This window comes from Panthera uncia, chromosome C2, assembly GCF_023721935.1.
Source record: "Panthera uncia isolate 11264 chromosome C2, Puncia_PCG_1.0, whole genome shotgun sequence".
In the NCBI taxonomy this organism is placed as follows: domain Eukaryota; kingdom Metazoa; phylum Chordata; class Mammalia; order Carnivora; family Felidae; genus Panthera; species Panthera uncia.
In genome coordinates, this window is record NC_064810.1 from 82,145,136 (window position 1) to 82,161,110 (window position 15,975).

Sequence of the window (15,975 nt, forward strand, 5' to 3'; positions counted from 1 at the left end):
GCCCCTCCCTCTGCAACCCACCTAGAGATAATAGAAACCTTCACTAATGCCCACCTGGAAATAACCATCCATTGTTCATATTGATGTATTTCCCTCTCATGAGTATTGTTTTGCTAACTGGAAGCATACAGAGTACACAATTTGAAATCCTTTGTTACCTGTGCATCATAAGCATTTCTCTATGCTATTAAATTTGCAAAGTGTCATTATTATGGCTGCTATCATGAATATGCTATCAACATTATATAATAATTTACTTAATTATGTTTAGAATTGTTATTGTTTTTAGGTTTTCCACAAATATGTGATTAAAGAATTACATAAACAGACAAGACATTGATTAACAAATGTGTAGAAATGTCTGCCCAATTTTGGTTTTGCCCCATACAGTAAATTGGTTAAAATGGTTATAATTTATTCTGCAGTACTGATTCTTAATTTTTAAGAAAAAAAATGGAAACAAAAGATATATGTAGATGATTTAAAATTTGAATACTTAAACAAGTATTTAAATTAAATTCTGTTAAATTTTTAAATTTGTTTTAAGTATTACAGAAATACATAAAATGAAAAAGTAGAGTTAAAATAGTGACTAAATTTTCCCCACAGAATTTTCCTTCCTCATTATCTAGTAGATGGGTGGAAGGGGAAAGGGTGTTTAAAAATCACCAGTAGCAGTGGAAATATAAGCTAATGCAATACACTTTGAAAACTGGTGAACAAAAAAGAAACAAGATTCAGAGGAAGAGTTGAGAGCTCAGCAGGACACCTGCTTCCCTAGCACACACACCAAGAAGCCATATGAGAGAAAAAAAAAATCCTGTGAACACATACTACCATTCCTAAAACTGGAGAGAAAAAGCTTGGTCATTTTATCTCTTCTCATCTAGGAGTAGTGAAAATGGCTACTGGGAAAAGGAAGCAGGGTAAACACAGAGACTTATAGAAGTGAACTGGGGAACCAACCCCAAATCCCAGGGTACCCCCAGACTATAGCTAATTCCCAAGGTACAGAAAAGAAGAAAGAATCCAAATAGGTAGTTCAATGGGAAACATTAACTGATCTCACAATGGGAAGAAATATCCTAGTTTACCCAGATGATATTAAAGGAAATTCAATGTCATGGATGAAATGCCCAAGCATAAGCAAGATGAAACAAGGTGCATGACCACTATGCAAAATTATTGCAGCAAAAGAATGTAAGAATAAGATTAGATTAAAATATGGCTACAGAGTTTTAGTTTGGCAAGATGAAAAATGTTCTGGAAATGGATAGTGGTGATGGTTGCACAAACTGTGAATTTACTTAATGTCACTGAAGTGTACACTTGAAAACAGTTAAGGGACACCTGGGTGGCTCAGTCAGTTAAGCGTCCCACTTTGGCTCAGGTCATGATCTCACAGTTCGTGGGTTCAAGCTCCTCATTAGGCTCTGTGCTGACAATTCAGAGCCTGTAGTCTGCTTTGGATAATGCATCTCCCTATCGCTCTGCCTCCCCCCCCCCCCCCCCCCCCCCCCCCCCCCCCCCCGCCAAAGTAAATAAAACATTAAAAAAACAGTTAATTTTATGTTATGTATATTTTACCACAATTAAAGGAGGGAGAGTTAGAAAGGAATATAGTTGATAAAATACAAAGAAAACGTAACTCAAGAAACAGAAATCCCTGACAATTGATTTTGCTGAGAATCACTTAATAAGAGTGTGAATTCCATATAACCAGAACTCAGGGGTGAAATGTTATAATGAAAGAGTGAGGTGAATGGGAGAGTTCATTCCTATGAGTGAACAAATTGAGTATCAAAGCAATGCACAGTAACAAATAGTAAGAGGCAAAATAGAGCTGAAAAATGAGTTATCTTCAAGAGAAAAGAACTGAAATAAGCATTTAATGCAGATAAAAAATAAGATCATACCATGATAGGGCAGCTGCTAGGTATGGGAGATATTCAGATTGTCTAAAATAAGGATAATTGGTGCCTCTGAAGTAGAGAGTTCAAAAATAGGAAGAAGATAAATTTGATGGTTTTAGAGATTTTGCTTAAGATAAATGTTTGAAGTTGCAGATTGCAAGAGCACAGTGTATCCCAGGAAAAAATAGACACAGAAAGCTTAACATTGGGCACCTGGGTGGCTCAGTCGGTTGAGTGTCCAACTCTTGATGTCTGCTCAGGTCATGGTCTCACAGTTGGGATTGAGTCCTGCATAGGGCTCTGTGCTGACAGTGAGGAGCCTGCTTGGGATTCTCTCTCTCCCTCTCTCAGCTCCTTCCCCACTTGTGTGTGCATGCATGTAGAACACACAAGCGCTGCACTCTCTCTGTCTCTCAAAATAAATATTTTCTTAAAAGAAAGCTTAACATTAAGATACAGCCAAACTAAGCTATAGAACTTTAAAGATAAAGAATTCTTTAGACATACAAATTCTCCCTCTCCATTAAAAAACCAAATCACCTATAACATTTAAAGCCAGCAAACAACACCTACAAAATCCTAAGGGAAAGAAAGTGTGACTCCGAAATATCATTTACTAAGATAATAGGCAGGTATCCTCAAACATGAAATAATTCAAGAGATATAACACCAAGGAGATTTTCTTAAAGATAGTGTTTGACAACGAAATTTGGTAAGATCAGAGAGAAGCCACATTATAAACAAGAACATAAGCAAATATCTCTCTGGAATAGAGAAGCCACAGTTTTTTTTAAAAAAACATTTTATCGGGGCGCCTGGGTGGCTTGGTCGGTTAAGCGTCCAACTTCAGCTCAGGTCATGATCTCACGGTCCGTGAGTTCAAGCCCCGCTTCGGGCTCTGTGCTGACAGCTCAGAGCCTGGAGCCTGTTTCAGATTCTGTGTCTCCCTCTCTCTCTGCCCCTCCCCTGTTCATGCTCTGTCTCTCTCTGTCTCAAAAATAAATAAACGTTAAAAAAATTTTTTTTTAAAAAAACACAAAAAACACAAAAAAACATTTTATCTATTTAAATAGATAAATGGAAAAAGCATTAAACAACTATGGGTCTGAAAATTTATCATACAGATACATCTTGTATATGAAAACCATGTACATGGTTTTTCATTACAACATTATTTGTAATAGTAAAATTTTGAAACAAGCGAAGTGTCCATCAGTCTGGAACAGATACATCCCACAACAGAATATAGTTATAAGCAAGAATGAGAACATACATTTTTATGTATGTATAGGAAAGTTACCCAAAATATATTGTTAAATGAAAAAACATAATGCATAATAGTGAAAAAAGGAGGAAATAAAATATATTTTCATTTTTGCTTATACCTGAAACATTGGAAATGTATATAGAAAACCAGTGGTTAAGACAGGGGTAACAAAAACGATGAGACAAAGGTGAAAGTGGAACTTCTCAACGTACAGCATTTTGTATTATTTTGACTTTGAATCAGGAATGTGTGTTATATATTTGAAACATATTTTTTTAAACTATTGGAATGATAGTTATCAAATAGAATTGAAATGTTATAAACCAGAACAATGATTTAAAAAATAATATATCTATTCAGGGGCACCTGGGTGGCTCAGTCAGTTAAGCATCTGACTTTGGCTCAGGTCATGATCTCATGGTTGGGGGTGGGGTGCGGGGTCCTGAGATGGAGCCCCTTGTTGGGCTCTGTGCTGACAGCTGGGAACCTGGAGCCTGCTTCCCTCGCTTTCTGCCCCTCCCCCACTTGTGCTCTGTCTTTCTCTCTCTCTCTCTCTCAAAAATAAACATTAAAAATTTTGTAAAAAAATAATACATTTATTCAAAATTTGAGTTGGGAATAAGAGAGAGAGAAGGGAATCTGTTAGCGCTAATCTTTCAAAACATTATCAATAGATAATGTCTACATTGGAAACACAGAGTTTAGAAAATGCATACTGTCTCTCACTTATTTCATAACCTCTTAATGCACTTCATAACCCTTTAGGGTGTATTTATAGTCTCTTTTTTGAACCTTAAAGAGATCTTTTATGAAACAATACTTCCTGTGACAAAGTTACATTTATTTGAAGTTCGGTAGCTTTCCCAGTTTTGTTTTAGCTTTTTTCTTCTGTGAAATCAATTAAATTAAAATAAGCAATTTTGGTAAAATAGCATTTGTATGATCCTATTTTAATAAAAGTATGTGTATATATTTTTCTACCCATGTCCTTATAGTTGTAAAGAAAGATGCCTGAAATTATATTTGTCCATGTTTTCGCAAGGATAATTTCTGGGTGGGTGGTTTTCAGGTGATTGGTTTTGTAAGGGTTCCGGGGGAGGCTGGCCCAAAACGTACCACAATGGCATACTGATTATTTTGAGTCGAAGCTACTTGGGAAACGGCCAGTGCAAGGACATTCAGACCCTCCTCGGTCACCCTGAAAGCAGGAAATCTCCCATATGAAAGGTACCCTCCCTGTAAAACACACAGTAAAAACACATCCTGTCACCAGAGAGAGGAACATTAAAGCGAAGAAAGCTATAGAAACAAACCTGTTACTTTTTATTGATCTGCTATCTCAGCCCAAATTCCACTTAGAATTCCTTACTAATTGAAGCTCCCAAACATCTGTTCTCTTTATCCTGTCAAATCCTCACAAATGCAGTATCTCTTTGTTTAAAATGCATAGAAACTGCCTGCATTGGTCATTTCTTTGGGTATCAATTTCATTACTGATGAATTACTGTGCACATATAATAAAACTTAGGGTTTTTTTCCTCCTTTTAATCTGTAATTCTTAAACCAGCTGGAAGAATCTTGGAGGAAAGAAGAAATTTCTTCCTCTCCTACAGTTTTTATTTTTTTATTTGTGCTTTTCTAAATCATCTTAATTATTTGTAAAGAGAAAAATATCATTTTTTGAAAATTGAATGATGTTTTGTCAGGCATACACATGAGCACACACACACACTCATCTATATACAGAGGAAGCAATTGCCTTCCTAGGTTTGCAGTGATTCATTGAAATGGAAGAATTGTGGTGATCAGATCATTGTTTTCTTTGTGTACTTTTCTGCATTTTATTATTATTATTATTATTGTTGTTTTATTTTAGAGAGAGCATGTGCATGCACATGTGAACAGGGGAGGGGCAGAGGGCGAGGGAATCTCAAACAGGCTCCACACTCAGCACCGAGTCTGCTGGGGGGGCTCAAGGAGGCTCCACACTCAGCACGGAGTCTGATGGGGGGCTCAATCTCATGACTCTGGGATCATGACCTGAGCAGAAATCAAGAGTCAGTCGCTCAACCGACTGAGCCACCCGGGTGCCCCACTTTTCTGCATTTTAACAACATTTAAGCTATGTGATATTAAATAGTGTTAAATTATATGGAAAGTGAAGGCTGCTGTCTACTCCCATCCCAGCCCTTCCCCAGCATCTTGTCTATCTTTTCACTTCCGGCATACCTGTAGTTTTTTGGGGGTTCATGCAATGCTCCATGATTCTAGGGAACTTCTCTGTCAGCACACTGAGATCCACCACATTCTTTTTAGTGGCCACAATATCTTCTATTGTATGGATATACCATTTAACATTTTTGATGGATATCTGGATTGCCCATTTTGCTCTCATAAAATGAGATTATTGTATGGGGTGCCTGGGTGGCTCAGTCAGTTGGGCGGCCGACTTCAGCTCAGGTCATGATCTCGCAGTCCGTGAGTTTGAGCCCCCCGTCAGGCTCTGTGCTGACAGCTCAGAGCCTGGAGCCTGTTTTGGATTCTGTGTCTTCCTCTCTCTGACCCTCCCCCGTTCATGCTCTGTCTCTCTCTGTCTCAAAAATAAATAAACGTTAAAAAAAATTTTTTTTAAATGAGATTATTGTAACATACCTTTGTGTACTTACATAAATAGATCTTTATAATACCCTATGGTGGAATTATTTTAGCATATGTGTTTCACATTTTGGTCAATAGGTAGGTGCTTTGCATTTTGTTTTAACATTTTTGTATCTTTTCCCAAATCATTCTAATCAAATTAACTTCTTATTTTGTCAACATTCTTTTTTACCTAAGAAATACATATTTACTAATATACTAAATAACAAAATTGTGTACTCCAAAAGGGCTTATCATGAAAAGTAACATTTCCCTGCCCTTCCTCTAAGAGACAAAGTACTTTTAACTAATTTTAATAATTTCTTATGGTAACTATCTCAATAATTCTTTTTTTAATTTTTTTAAAGTTTATGTATTATTGAGAAACAGAAAGAGAGCATGAACATGGGAGGGACAGAGAGAAGGAAGACACAGAATCTGAATCAGGCTCTAGGCTCTGAGCTGTCAGCAGAGAGCGCGAAGCAGGGCTTGAACTCACAAATGGCGAGATTTTGACCTGAGCCGAAATTGGACGCTTCATCGACTGAGCCACCTAGACATCCCTCAATAATTCTTTTAAAAAATGTTAAAAAGCTTTTCTATTTCTCAATTTATTAGCTTTAAACTTCTTATTATGGCAGATAAGGATTTCATACTCTTAACATCCCTTCTATTGTTATATCACTGTTTTTTGTTAAATCAATAAGGTATGTATTATCATCGTTATGTAAATATTGTCCACTGCCAAATGAAATAGTATAGGACAAGCACACTGCGTGTCTTGTACAGATTTGTTGAGTCTCTATCGTTCTCTCTCCCTTGTCCCTCCTGATCCTTTTTTGTCTGACCTCAGGTGAGAATTGATCCTTGGTTTGTTTTGATATTGGTTCATGCGACAATCTCATGAATATATTCTCATATCTATTCTTTTTATTTTTCATGATCTTATGAGATATTTATTCAAATATTTGAAATTTTCATTACAATTTTTCTTTGCATTTGTCTTAAACTAAGATGATATGACGTTTTACCTTACAAACCCTTGCCCTCACCTTGTTCTTCTTCATCCCGTTCTCCCCTTAGCCATCTACAGGCCATTACTTTTATTGGTTTATCATGCATTTATCCTTCCAGGTCTTCTTTAAGTAAATGCAAGAAATATATCTTCATTTCCTCTTTACTTACATAAAACATTGTAGTACTATATGCATTTTTCTCTGCGTTACTTTTTTCCCCTTAACATATGCTGGAGATTTTTCTTCTTTACTTTTTTTTTTTATTTGAGTACAGCTGACACACGGTGTTACATTAGTTTCAGGTGGACAAAGTAGTGATTCAACTTCCCTATAGGTTATTATGTTCACCACAAGTGTAGCTACACCTGTCACCATGCACCGCTATTATAATATCATTGACTATATTCCCTATGCTGTACCTTTCATCCCTGTGACTTATTCGTTCCATAACTGGAAGCCTGTGTCTCCTACTCCTCTTCACTCATTTTACCCATTCCCCTATTCCCCTTTCCTCCCCATCAGTTTTTTTTTAATGTATTTATAGACCTGATTCTGCTTTTTGTTTGTTTATTCTTGTGTTTTCGTTTTTTAGATTCCACATATGTGTGGAAATGATATGGTATTTGTCTTCCTCAATCTGACTTATTTCACTGAGCATAATACCCTATAGGTCCATCCAGGTTGTTTCAAATGCAAGATCTCATTCTTTTTATGGCTGCATTATATTCGATTGTGCGTATATGTGTGTATATACATACATATATCACATCTTCTTTAACCATTCATCTATTGCCTTTTCTCTATCCTTGAATAAGATATAGTTCTCTATACTTACTTGTATTCAATCAAGTTCCCTTTTATCCTCATGGCTCTCCATCTTTCTCCAGTTGAGACTGACTACATTTTAAACAAACAGAATAAATACTCTCTAATTAAATAAAGAAAAAATTTTTTATTTTCAAAGTTTATTCATTTATTTTGAGACAGAATGTGCGTGTGCGCACAAGCGGGGTGGGGGGGTGGGCGGGCGCAGAGAGAGAGAAATGGAGAGAGAGAAACCTAAGCAGGCCCTGCGCTGACAGCTTGAACCCACGAACCATGAGATCATGACCCAAGGGCTTGAACCCATGAACCACGAGATCATGACCTGAGCTGAAACCAAGGGTCGGATGCCTAACCAACTGAGCCACCCAGATGCCTCTAAAGAAAAAAGTTTTGACAAATTTACAAATGTTCATTTTTAAGCTCTCATAAATAATTAGAACTTTAAGTGTAGCAAAAAAATATTTTACAAAGTAGATAAACATCACATGTTTTCAAGAGATCAGGTATAATCTAACAACAATCTCTTGTATGTAAGCACATTCTACTTTTCAGAGAACACACCTGGAAGAAAACATGTCTAACGATTATTAAGTATCTATTAATTGCTGGGGGTGCCTAGGTAGCTCAGTTGGTTAGGAGTCAGACTCTTGATCTCAGCTCAATTCCTGATCTCAGGATCCTGAGTTCGAGCCCTGCATTAGACTCCATGTTGGGCATGGAGCCTTAAAAAACAAAAAAAAAACAAAAAACAAAAAAAAAAACTATTATTTGCTGCAAAGATAAGGGTATCTTGTTTAATCCCCCAAGAATCTTATACATTATTTGCTTATTTTATAAATGAGGAAATTGCAAGGTTCAATAACTCATCCAAGTTCACACAGTTAGTGGTGAAATTAAAAGTCAAGCTTGGTGGCATATCAATTATACTTCAATTTAAAAAAAAAAGTCAAGCTTGGATTGGACTCAAAAGTTCATATTCTTCCCACTCTAGTCTGCTTTCTCGACTGTCCTCACCAAACCTTACCTGCTATATTGTATTTTTTTCTTTCTCCCTCTCTTAGTTGACGAATGTTCATCTGACTACACAATTGTGCTTCCTGTGATTGGGGCCATTGTGCTTGGTCTCTGCGCTGTGGGTTTGATTGTCTATGGAATCCGCCTAAGACGTGAATCATCTGGATACCAGAGAATCTAATTGGTTCCCAGAGGAAAAGAAAATAATGGAGTTTAGAGAATTCTTTCATCATTTCCAGAATGTTGGGGACTTCCCTTAGAGTGAGTCCTTCTGACAATATAAACCACTATCTTTCACAAAAACTAAGTCATTTCTGATTTAAGTTCAAGCAACAAATCAATTTCTACATATTTTTTGTTTATTTTATGAAAGATATAGTGATCTGCTTGAGTATTTTCCAGTTTCCTTCAAAATATTTTAACCATTCAAATCAACATTTGAGATATGTTATAATGCATGTAAAGTGGTATATGCTCCCAAATTATAAACTAAAATGTTAATTGTAACTAATGCTACCTGTGCACATTGGAATTTTATTTTATCCTTCATCTTTCCCAATAAAAAAAAAATGCCTCTTCTTTGTCTATAAAATGGACTTCCAGAACTTTTCTTATCCATGTTTTATATGATATACATGTCTGATGATCTGCTTACCTCCTTTCCACTTTAATTTGTTTTTAATCATCAAAAATCCCACTATATCACAGTTTGTCTAGGTTTGATGTGACGCCAACAAGAGGAACAAATTAGCTTATACTTTTAATCTTGATGACTCCTCCTGCAGAATCACTAAAGGCTAAGAATTAGGTGGCTACAGACAACAGAATTAAATAATAAGCAAGAAACATAATCCTTAATAGTTGAACACATATATGCCAGACACTTGGCTAAGTTTAGATACATTCCATTTAATCCTCCCAACTTATAGATGAGTAAACTCAGACTTAAGGAAATTGATCACCTCCATGTCACCCAGCTAACAAATGGCAGAGCCAAAATTTGACTGCCAGTTGGTCTGGTGCCAACGTCTATGGACTTCACTACATCAACTTGGCTACAAGAACAATGACACTGAATTCTGCCTGAAGCCTCACACCAGCAAGTGCTCCTTTTTTCACAGAGAAAAGGAATTTCTCCAGAATCATAAGAGATAAGGGGACATGAAAGGACTTGATAGATAATGAAATAGGAGATCTTTAATAAAGTTCTCTGCCTCCTTGAAGGACACTAAGGGGCTCTGCAAAACATCAGTTTCTCATTTTTATGGGACTGTGCAGCTGTGGATCTAAAGATAAAGGAATGGAGTAAACATCTCAACTCATTTTTTATTTCTTTGAAAACAGAAATCTAACCTCCAGCCAACTTTTCTTTGTTGAAGGTAGATCCCCCCCTTGTGGTAACTTGCTTCTTCTGCTCTGTTAGAACCACATTTTCTATTCTAGGACACTTTATTCTGTAGAGCAGCCTGCCAAGAATTGTATTCACTGCTTGTTCTTACAACTAAACAAACGAACTAAGTATACTAACAGAAAAGACCACATACCCCTAGAATTCTTTAGGAAAGGAATAATTTGGGTCACCCCAGAGTACATAATGACTTTCCTGATTTGTTCTCTTATGAGTCAGTAGGCTTGGCAAGGTCCTCAGTTTAGTCTTAATGGAATATGAGTTGAATTAGAAGTTTTTGTAATAAAAACTTATTTTGGAGGTTAATTTATGTCTTTCATTTCTGATAACTCAATTTTCATGCTATAAAAACTTTTTACTATGGTAGTGGAGAGTTTTGCTTGAATCAGTAAGTTAAATCATCTTTCTATAATTTGTTTTGTTTTATTCTCTACTACCACTTTATTACCAGGTAGGAAGACCTATTTGAAAGAATCTGAATTTTTAAAAAAATTTTTTTTTCAACGTTTTTTATTTTTATTTTTGGGACAGAGAGAGACAGAGCATGAACGGGGGAGGGGCAGAGAGAGAGGGAGACACAGAATCGGAAACAGGCTCCAGGCTCCGAGCCATCAGCCCAGAGCCTGACGCGGGGCTCGAACTCACGGACCGCGAGATCGTGACCTGGCTGAAGTCGGACGCCCAACCGACTGCGCCACCCAGGCGCCCCTGAAAGAATCTGAATTTTTGAGAAGTGAACCATATTAAAGTTATAAGTTAAATCTCTCAACTCTTAGACCAGACTAACAGACTGGATTACTGGTTTACTTAAGTGCTGCCACGAATTCATCCATCAATTTATTCACTCATTCAACCAACACTGAATAAGGACTTTCTAAATACCATACACTCTGTTGTGGATTGAGATAAATAAGAAGTCCTGTATTAGGTGTATTAGTCCTGTATATCTACTTAACAAGTTAACTCAAAACTTAGCACCTTAAAACAACAAACATTTATTTTCTCACAGTTTCTGAGGGTCAGAAATCTGACAGCAGCTTACCTGGGTGGTTCTGGCTCAGGGTCTCTTACCAGGTGGCATTTAAACTGCTGACCAGAGCTACAGTCATCTGAAAGTTCAACTGGGGCTGAAGGATCTGCTTCCAAGTTCACACCATGTGGCATATCTATAAGAATGCTCACATCATGACAGCTGACTTTCCCCAGGTGAGTGATTCAAGAGAGAGACACTGACCACCTATTCCCAAAAGTTACATACCATCACCTGTGCTGTATTCTATTGGTCACACCAACCATCTCTGGTACAATGTGGGAGTAAAGACCAGGAGAGGTGGAAATCAATGGTGACCATCTTGGATGCTGGCTATTCCAGGTCCATTTTCAAGGTTCAATTACTGGTACTTTCTGGGGGGGAATTCAGGTAAATAAATTCCAGTATTTACACTAATAATAATGGCTTAATAGGAAACTATACAAAGGGTAATGAGGGCATGGCCCTTTCCAGCCCGCTACCAACTCTATCCCAGGTGTAGCACCTCCCCAGGAGAGAAGCCTCTCGGGCTCCGGTGCTAACAGTGTACGGACCAGCCGCTGCTCAGGCAGATTTGCCTTTTCACAAAGGCTGGTAGTTGGCCCATTGCTCTACGACATTAACTGATAGCTTTGCCTCAGGGATGTGTTAACTCTCCGTCATAATATAATCCAAAGAGATCTGGACCACACAGATATCCCACAGGACATCACACTGAACCATTATTTTGATGACATTATGCTAATTAGACAAGCACAAAGCGATTATTATGTTGGAGGTCTTGGTAAGAAATATGTATTCCAGGAAGCAGGAGACAAACCCTATGAGGATTCAGGGACTGACTAGTTCATTGAAATTTTTAGGGAGCCAGGGGGTCAGGGCCATGCCATATATCCACTTCAAAATAAAATGCAGATGTTTTGCATGTTGCATCCTTTCTACAAAGAAGAAACCATAGGTTCTTAGGTTCTGGAGGCAACATTCCACAGCTAGGAAAAGTCGTCTGCTCATTTACCAGGTGACATAGAAAGTTATCAGTTTTGAGTGGGGCCAGAACAGGAGAGGGCAGTACAGCAACTAGGCCGTAATGCAATCAGCCCTACTGCTTGAGCTCTACAATCAGGCAGACCTTAGGGTGTTGGAGATATCAGTGGTGAAAAAGGGACAGTATGGAATTTTTGGCAACCTCCAGCGGGAGAATCATAACACAGGTCCTGGGTGTTCTGGAGTAAGGCCGAGGCCATGCCATTTGCTGCAGAGAAATAGATGCCCTTTAAGAGTCAGCTCTTGGCATGTTACTGGGTCCTAGAACACTTGACTTTGGGACACCAACTTACCCTATATCCAGAATAGCCCATTTTGAGCTGGATTCTGTCATATCCACTAAGCAATAAAGTCAGATGGATCTAGCAGTAATCAGTTGTAAAATGGGTAATATGACAGAGGTCAATAAACTATAGCTCATGGTTTGGACATCTGTTTTTGTAAATAAAGTTTTGTGGAGTATAGCTATCCGGGCCCTTTTGTTTACATGTTGTCTATGGCTGCTTTACAACAGCAGAGTTGAATAGTTGTGATAGAAACTGGTCCACAAAATCTACGTGGGGCTGGATCTCACAAACTGGGAGATCACAACCTGAGCCAAAACCAAAAGCTAGAGGCTTAACCACTGAGCCACCCTGGTGCCCCTCATTGTGGTTTTGATTTGTATTTCCCTCATGATTAGAAATGTTGAGCACCTTTTGACACAGGTGTTGGCTATTTGTATGTCTTCTTTGTAAAAGTGGCTATTCCAATCCTTTGATCATTTTTAAGTTGGATTATTTGGGTTTTTTTTGCTATTGAGTTGAATGAATTCTTTGTATGTTGTAGGTATTGACCTGTTGGCTTGTAACCCTCCTGGGAGCTTCCCAGGTGTAATCTAAATTTAGCCCCAATACAAGGAGGGCAAGGAGAGACCAAAGGAAGGGGCACGTCACTCCAGGTTGGTAAGGTGGCAGTTTTAATAAGCAAGGAGAACTTACATATGAAGCTTGTCTTGGGCAGCAGCAAGACAATTGGATCCCCACACCTGCCTGCTAGATCTTAAAAGTTTATAAAGAGGTCCTAATTGGATTCAGTCACATATACCCTCCAGTCGTTTTCAACACCACATCACCATCTCAAGGCTGTGTCCTTGGAGCAGCCTCTGGGAGTGGGAAAGGCAAGCAGAACCCACATTCTAAGGATAGGGGAGGGAGTGAAGAGCCTTTGAGCACCTGAGTCCAGCTCAAGGATTAATCGTCAGTCATATCTTTTTTGATGACGTTCCCCAACAAAACCTCTTATCAGATATAGGGTTTGCAATTATGTTTTCCCGTTCTTAAGTTGCCTTTTCATTTGTTGACTGTCTCCTTTGCTGTGCTGAAGCTTTTTAGCTTGATGTAGCCCCAACTTGTTTACTTTTGCTTTTGTTGCCTTTGCTTTCAGTGTCATATCGAAAAAAATCATTGCCAAGACCAATGCCAAGGAGCTTTTTCCGTATGTTTTCCTCTAGTGGTATAAGACAGAGGTCCAGTTTCATTCTTTTGCATGAGGGCATCCAGTTTTCCCAGCACCATTTACTAAGGAGACCATCCTCTCCCCATTACGTGTATCTGGCACTCTTGTCAACGACTAGTTGATCATATATATGCATGGGTTTCTTTCTGGGCTTTCTACTTTGTTTCGTTGGTCTGCTCCTATTCTTTGACAGCTTTCTATTACATTATAGTTCTCTTTTCTTATTTATTTGTGGGAGTTATTTATATATTAAGAAAAGTAGCCCTTCATCTGTGATAAGAGTTATAAAATTATTCCCAATTTACTGTTTGTTTTTTCCTAAGTATGTTTTGCTCTGCATATCTTCAAAAAATTATATAGTTGAATTTATTAATTCTTTTTCTGTTATAGTTTGAGTATTGTGTTACACTTAGAAAAAACCTTCCTCTTTTAAAGTCTCCCATGGTGTCTTCTAGTTCTTTCATGCTTCCATCTTTTTACACTTAATCTCTTATTCACTTGGAACTTATTTTGATTTTAGGTGTTAAGAAGTGATTAGGGGTTCAACTTTTTTTTCTCAGAGAACTAGCCTCTTGTCCAAATATCACTTCTTTAATTATTAAGTCTTAAAATCTAAAATGTATGTTCCATTTTATTTATTTTTTATTTTTTTAAAACCTCCTATAAACCAGCTGTTTTTTTTTTTTTTAACGTTTATTTATTTGTGAGACAGAGAGAGACAGAGCATGAACGGGGGAGGGTCAGAGAGAGGGAGACACAGAACCTGAAACAGGCTCCAGGCTCTGAGCTGTCAGCACAGAGCCTGACGCGGGGCTCGAACTCACGGACCGCGAGATCGTGACCTGAGCCGAAGTCAGCCGCTTAACCGACTGAGCCACCCAGGCGCCCCTGTATGTTCCATTTTAGCAAGGACCTGTTAAGCATCTATGAACACAGGCTTTTTTTCTTTTAAACTATTAGTAAGATTAATTAATTATATTAATATTGAATCATTCTTATATTTCTGGAATAAACCTAAGTCATGGTATATTATATTATTTTCACATGCTACCAGATACTTTAATTAATAAAACATTTGGCAGTTTTTGCATTGATATTCATAAGTGAAATTGGACTATATTATGTGTGCATGCTATCTTTGGTAATTTTGGTACCAATGACATGTTCTCTTCATAGAAAGAATGAAAGACTTTCTTTGTGTGTGTGTGCTCTAAGACAGAATTAATAGCACTGGAGTCAACTACTATTTACTATTTTGGTGGAACTTCCTTGTGAGAGAAGGTGGGCCACGTGTTTTGGAGGTGAAGGTGAAGGTGGAACTGAAGTAGTGGAAAGATAGTTCTTTGGTAACATTTTCTGGTTCTTCTATGGTAATCGTTTGATTAGATTTTCCATCTCAGGATCTATTTTGGTACATTTTATTTTCTTATTACATCATCCATTTTATCCAAGTTTTCAAATTTATTTGCTTAAAGTTGAGCAAAACTAGTCAAATCTATAATTTGTTTTCTATATGTGACTTTTTCCCACTTATTTTTTTTTATCACAGCAAATGTGCATTGCCCCCCCCCCCCGGTTAAACGATTTTGCTGTTATTAATTTCTTTTCTAACCTCTGGATTTATTAGCCTTTATTACTAGCTTCTTAATTTATTAATTTCTTTTATCATTACCAATTTCTTTATTCTGCTTTCCTATGTTTATTTTCGTATTTTTAACCCTTAAATTGGATAATTAATTTACTTCCACTATAAATTTGCTTATGAGCCAGCTTTAACTATGTCCAAACAAGCATCTGTATGCAGTATTTTTATTTTCTAGATATTCTGCAATTTCGGTTTGACTTCCTCTTTTTCCCAAGCCAACTAAAACACTTATTTAAAAGTTCAAGTAGTTGTGACTTTTTTTTTTATTTGTTTTTTATTTGTTTTTTTTTTCTCCCCTTTCTTGAGAACACTAGAAAGTTATGTATCTTGCCCTTCACTGCATTTGAGTTTTCCCCCGGGACTCCTCTTCCCCCACTTTCTCGCACCTTTAATGATAAAGATCAAGAGGAATGTTCTCCTTAAAGCCCGACGAGAACGAGGGAACCCTGCAGGCCAGTAGAAGAAACAGCAAGCCAGACCCGCAGGTCCTTTGGTGAATGAGGGCCAACCCCTGGTTCAGTAGGCACTGCGCCAAGGAGAAGTAGGGACCACACCTCCGCGGGCTTGTGGACGATTGGCCAACCGTCGCCTCCGAAGTCCTGCTCTGTTCTTTGATTGGTTTTGACGGAGAGGCCCCCACGACGCTTTAGAGGCCTAGCGCCTGACTGGGACCTGGACG

At 37.8% G+C, this 15,975-nt stretch overlaps 1 protein-coding gene across 1 annotated transcript in view; it reads left to right on the forward strand.

Moving 5' to 3' along the window:
- The window catches only part of LAMP3 (lysosomal associated membrane protein 3), a 42,648-nt gene extending 33,357 nt beyond the window's left edge, over positions 1-9,291 (forward strand). The window contains exon 6 of the mRNA XM_049628509.1: positions 8,720-9,291. Within this exon, the coding sequence (XP_049484466.1) occupies positions 8,720-8,853 (134 nt within the window). The 3' untranslated portion in view covers positions 8,854-9,291. The remainder of the gene's footprint in view (positions 1-8,719) is intronic.
- Positions 9,292-15,975: the final 6,684 nt, after the last annotated feature.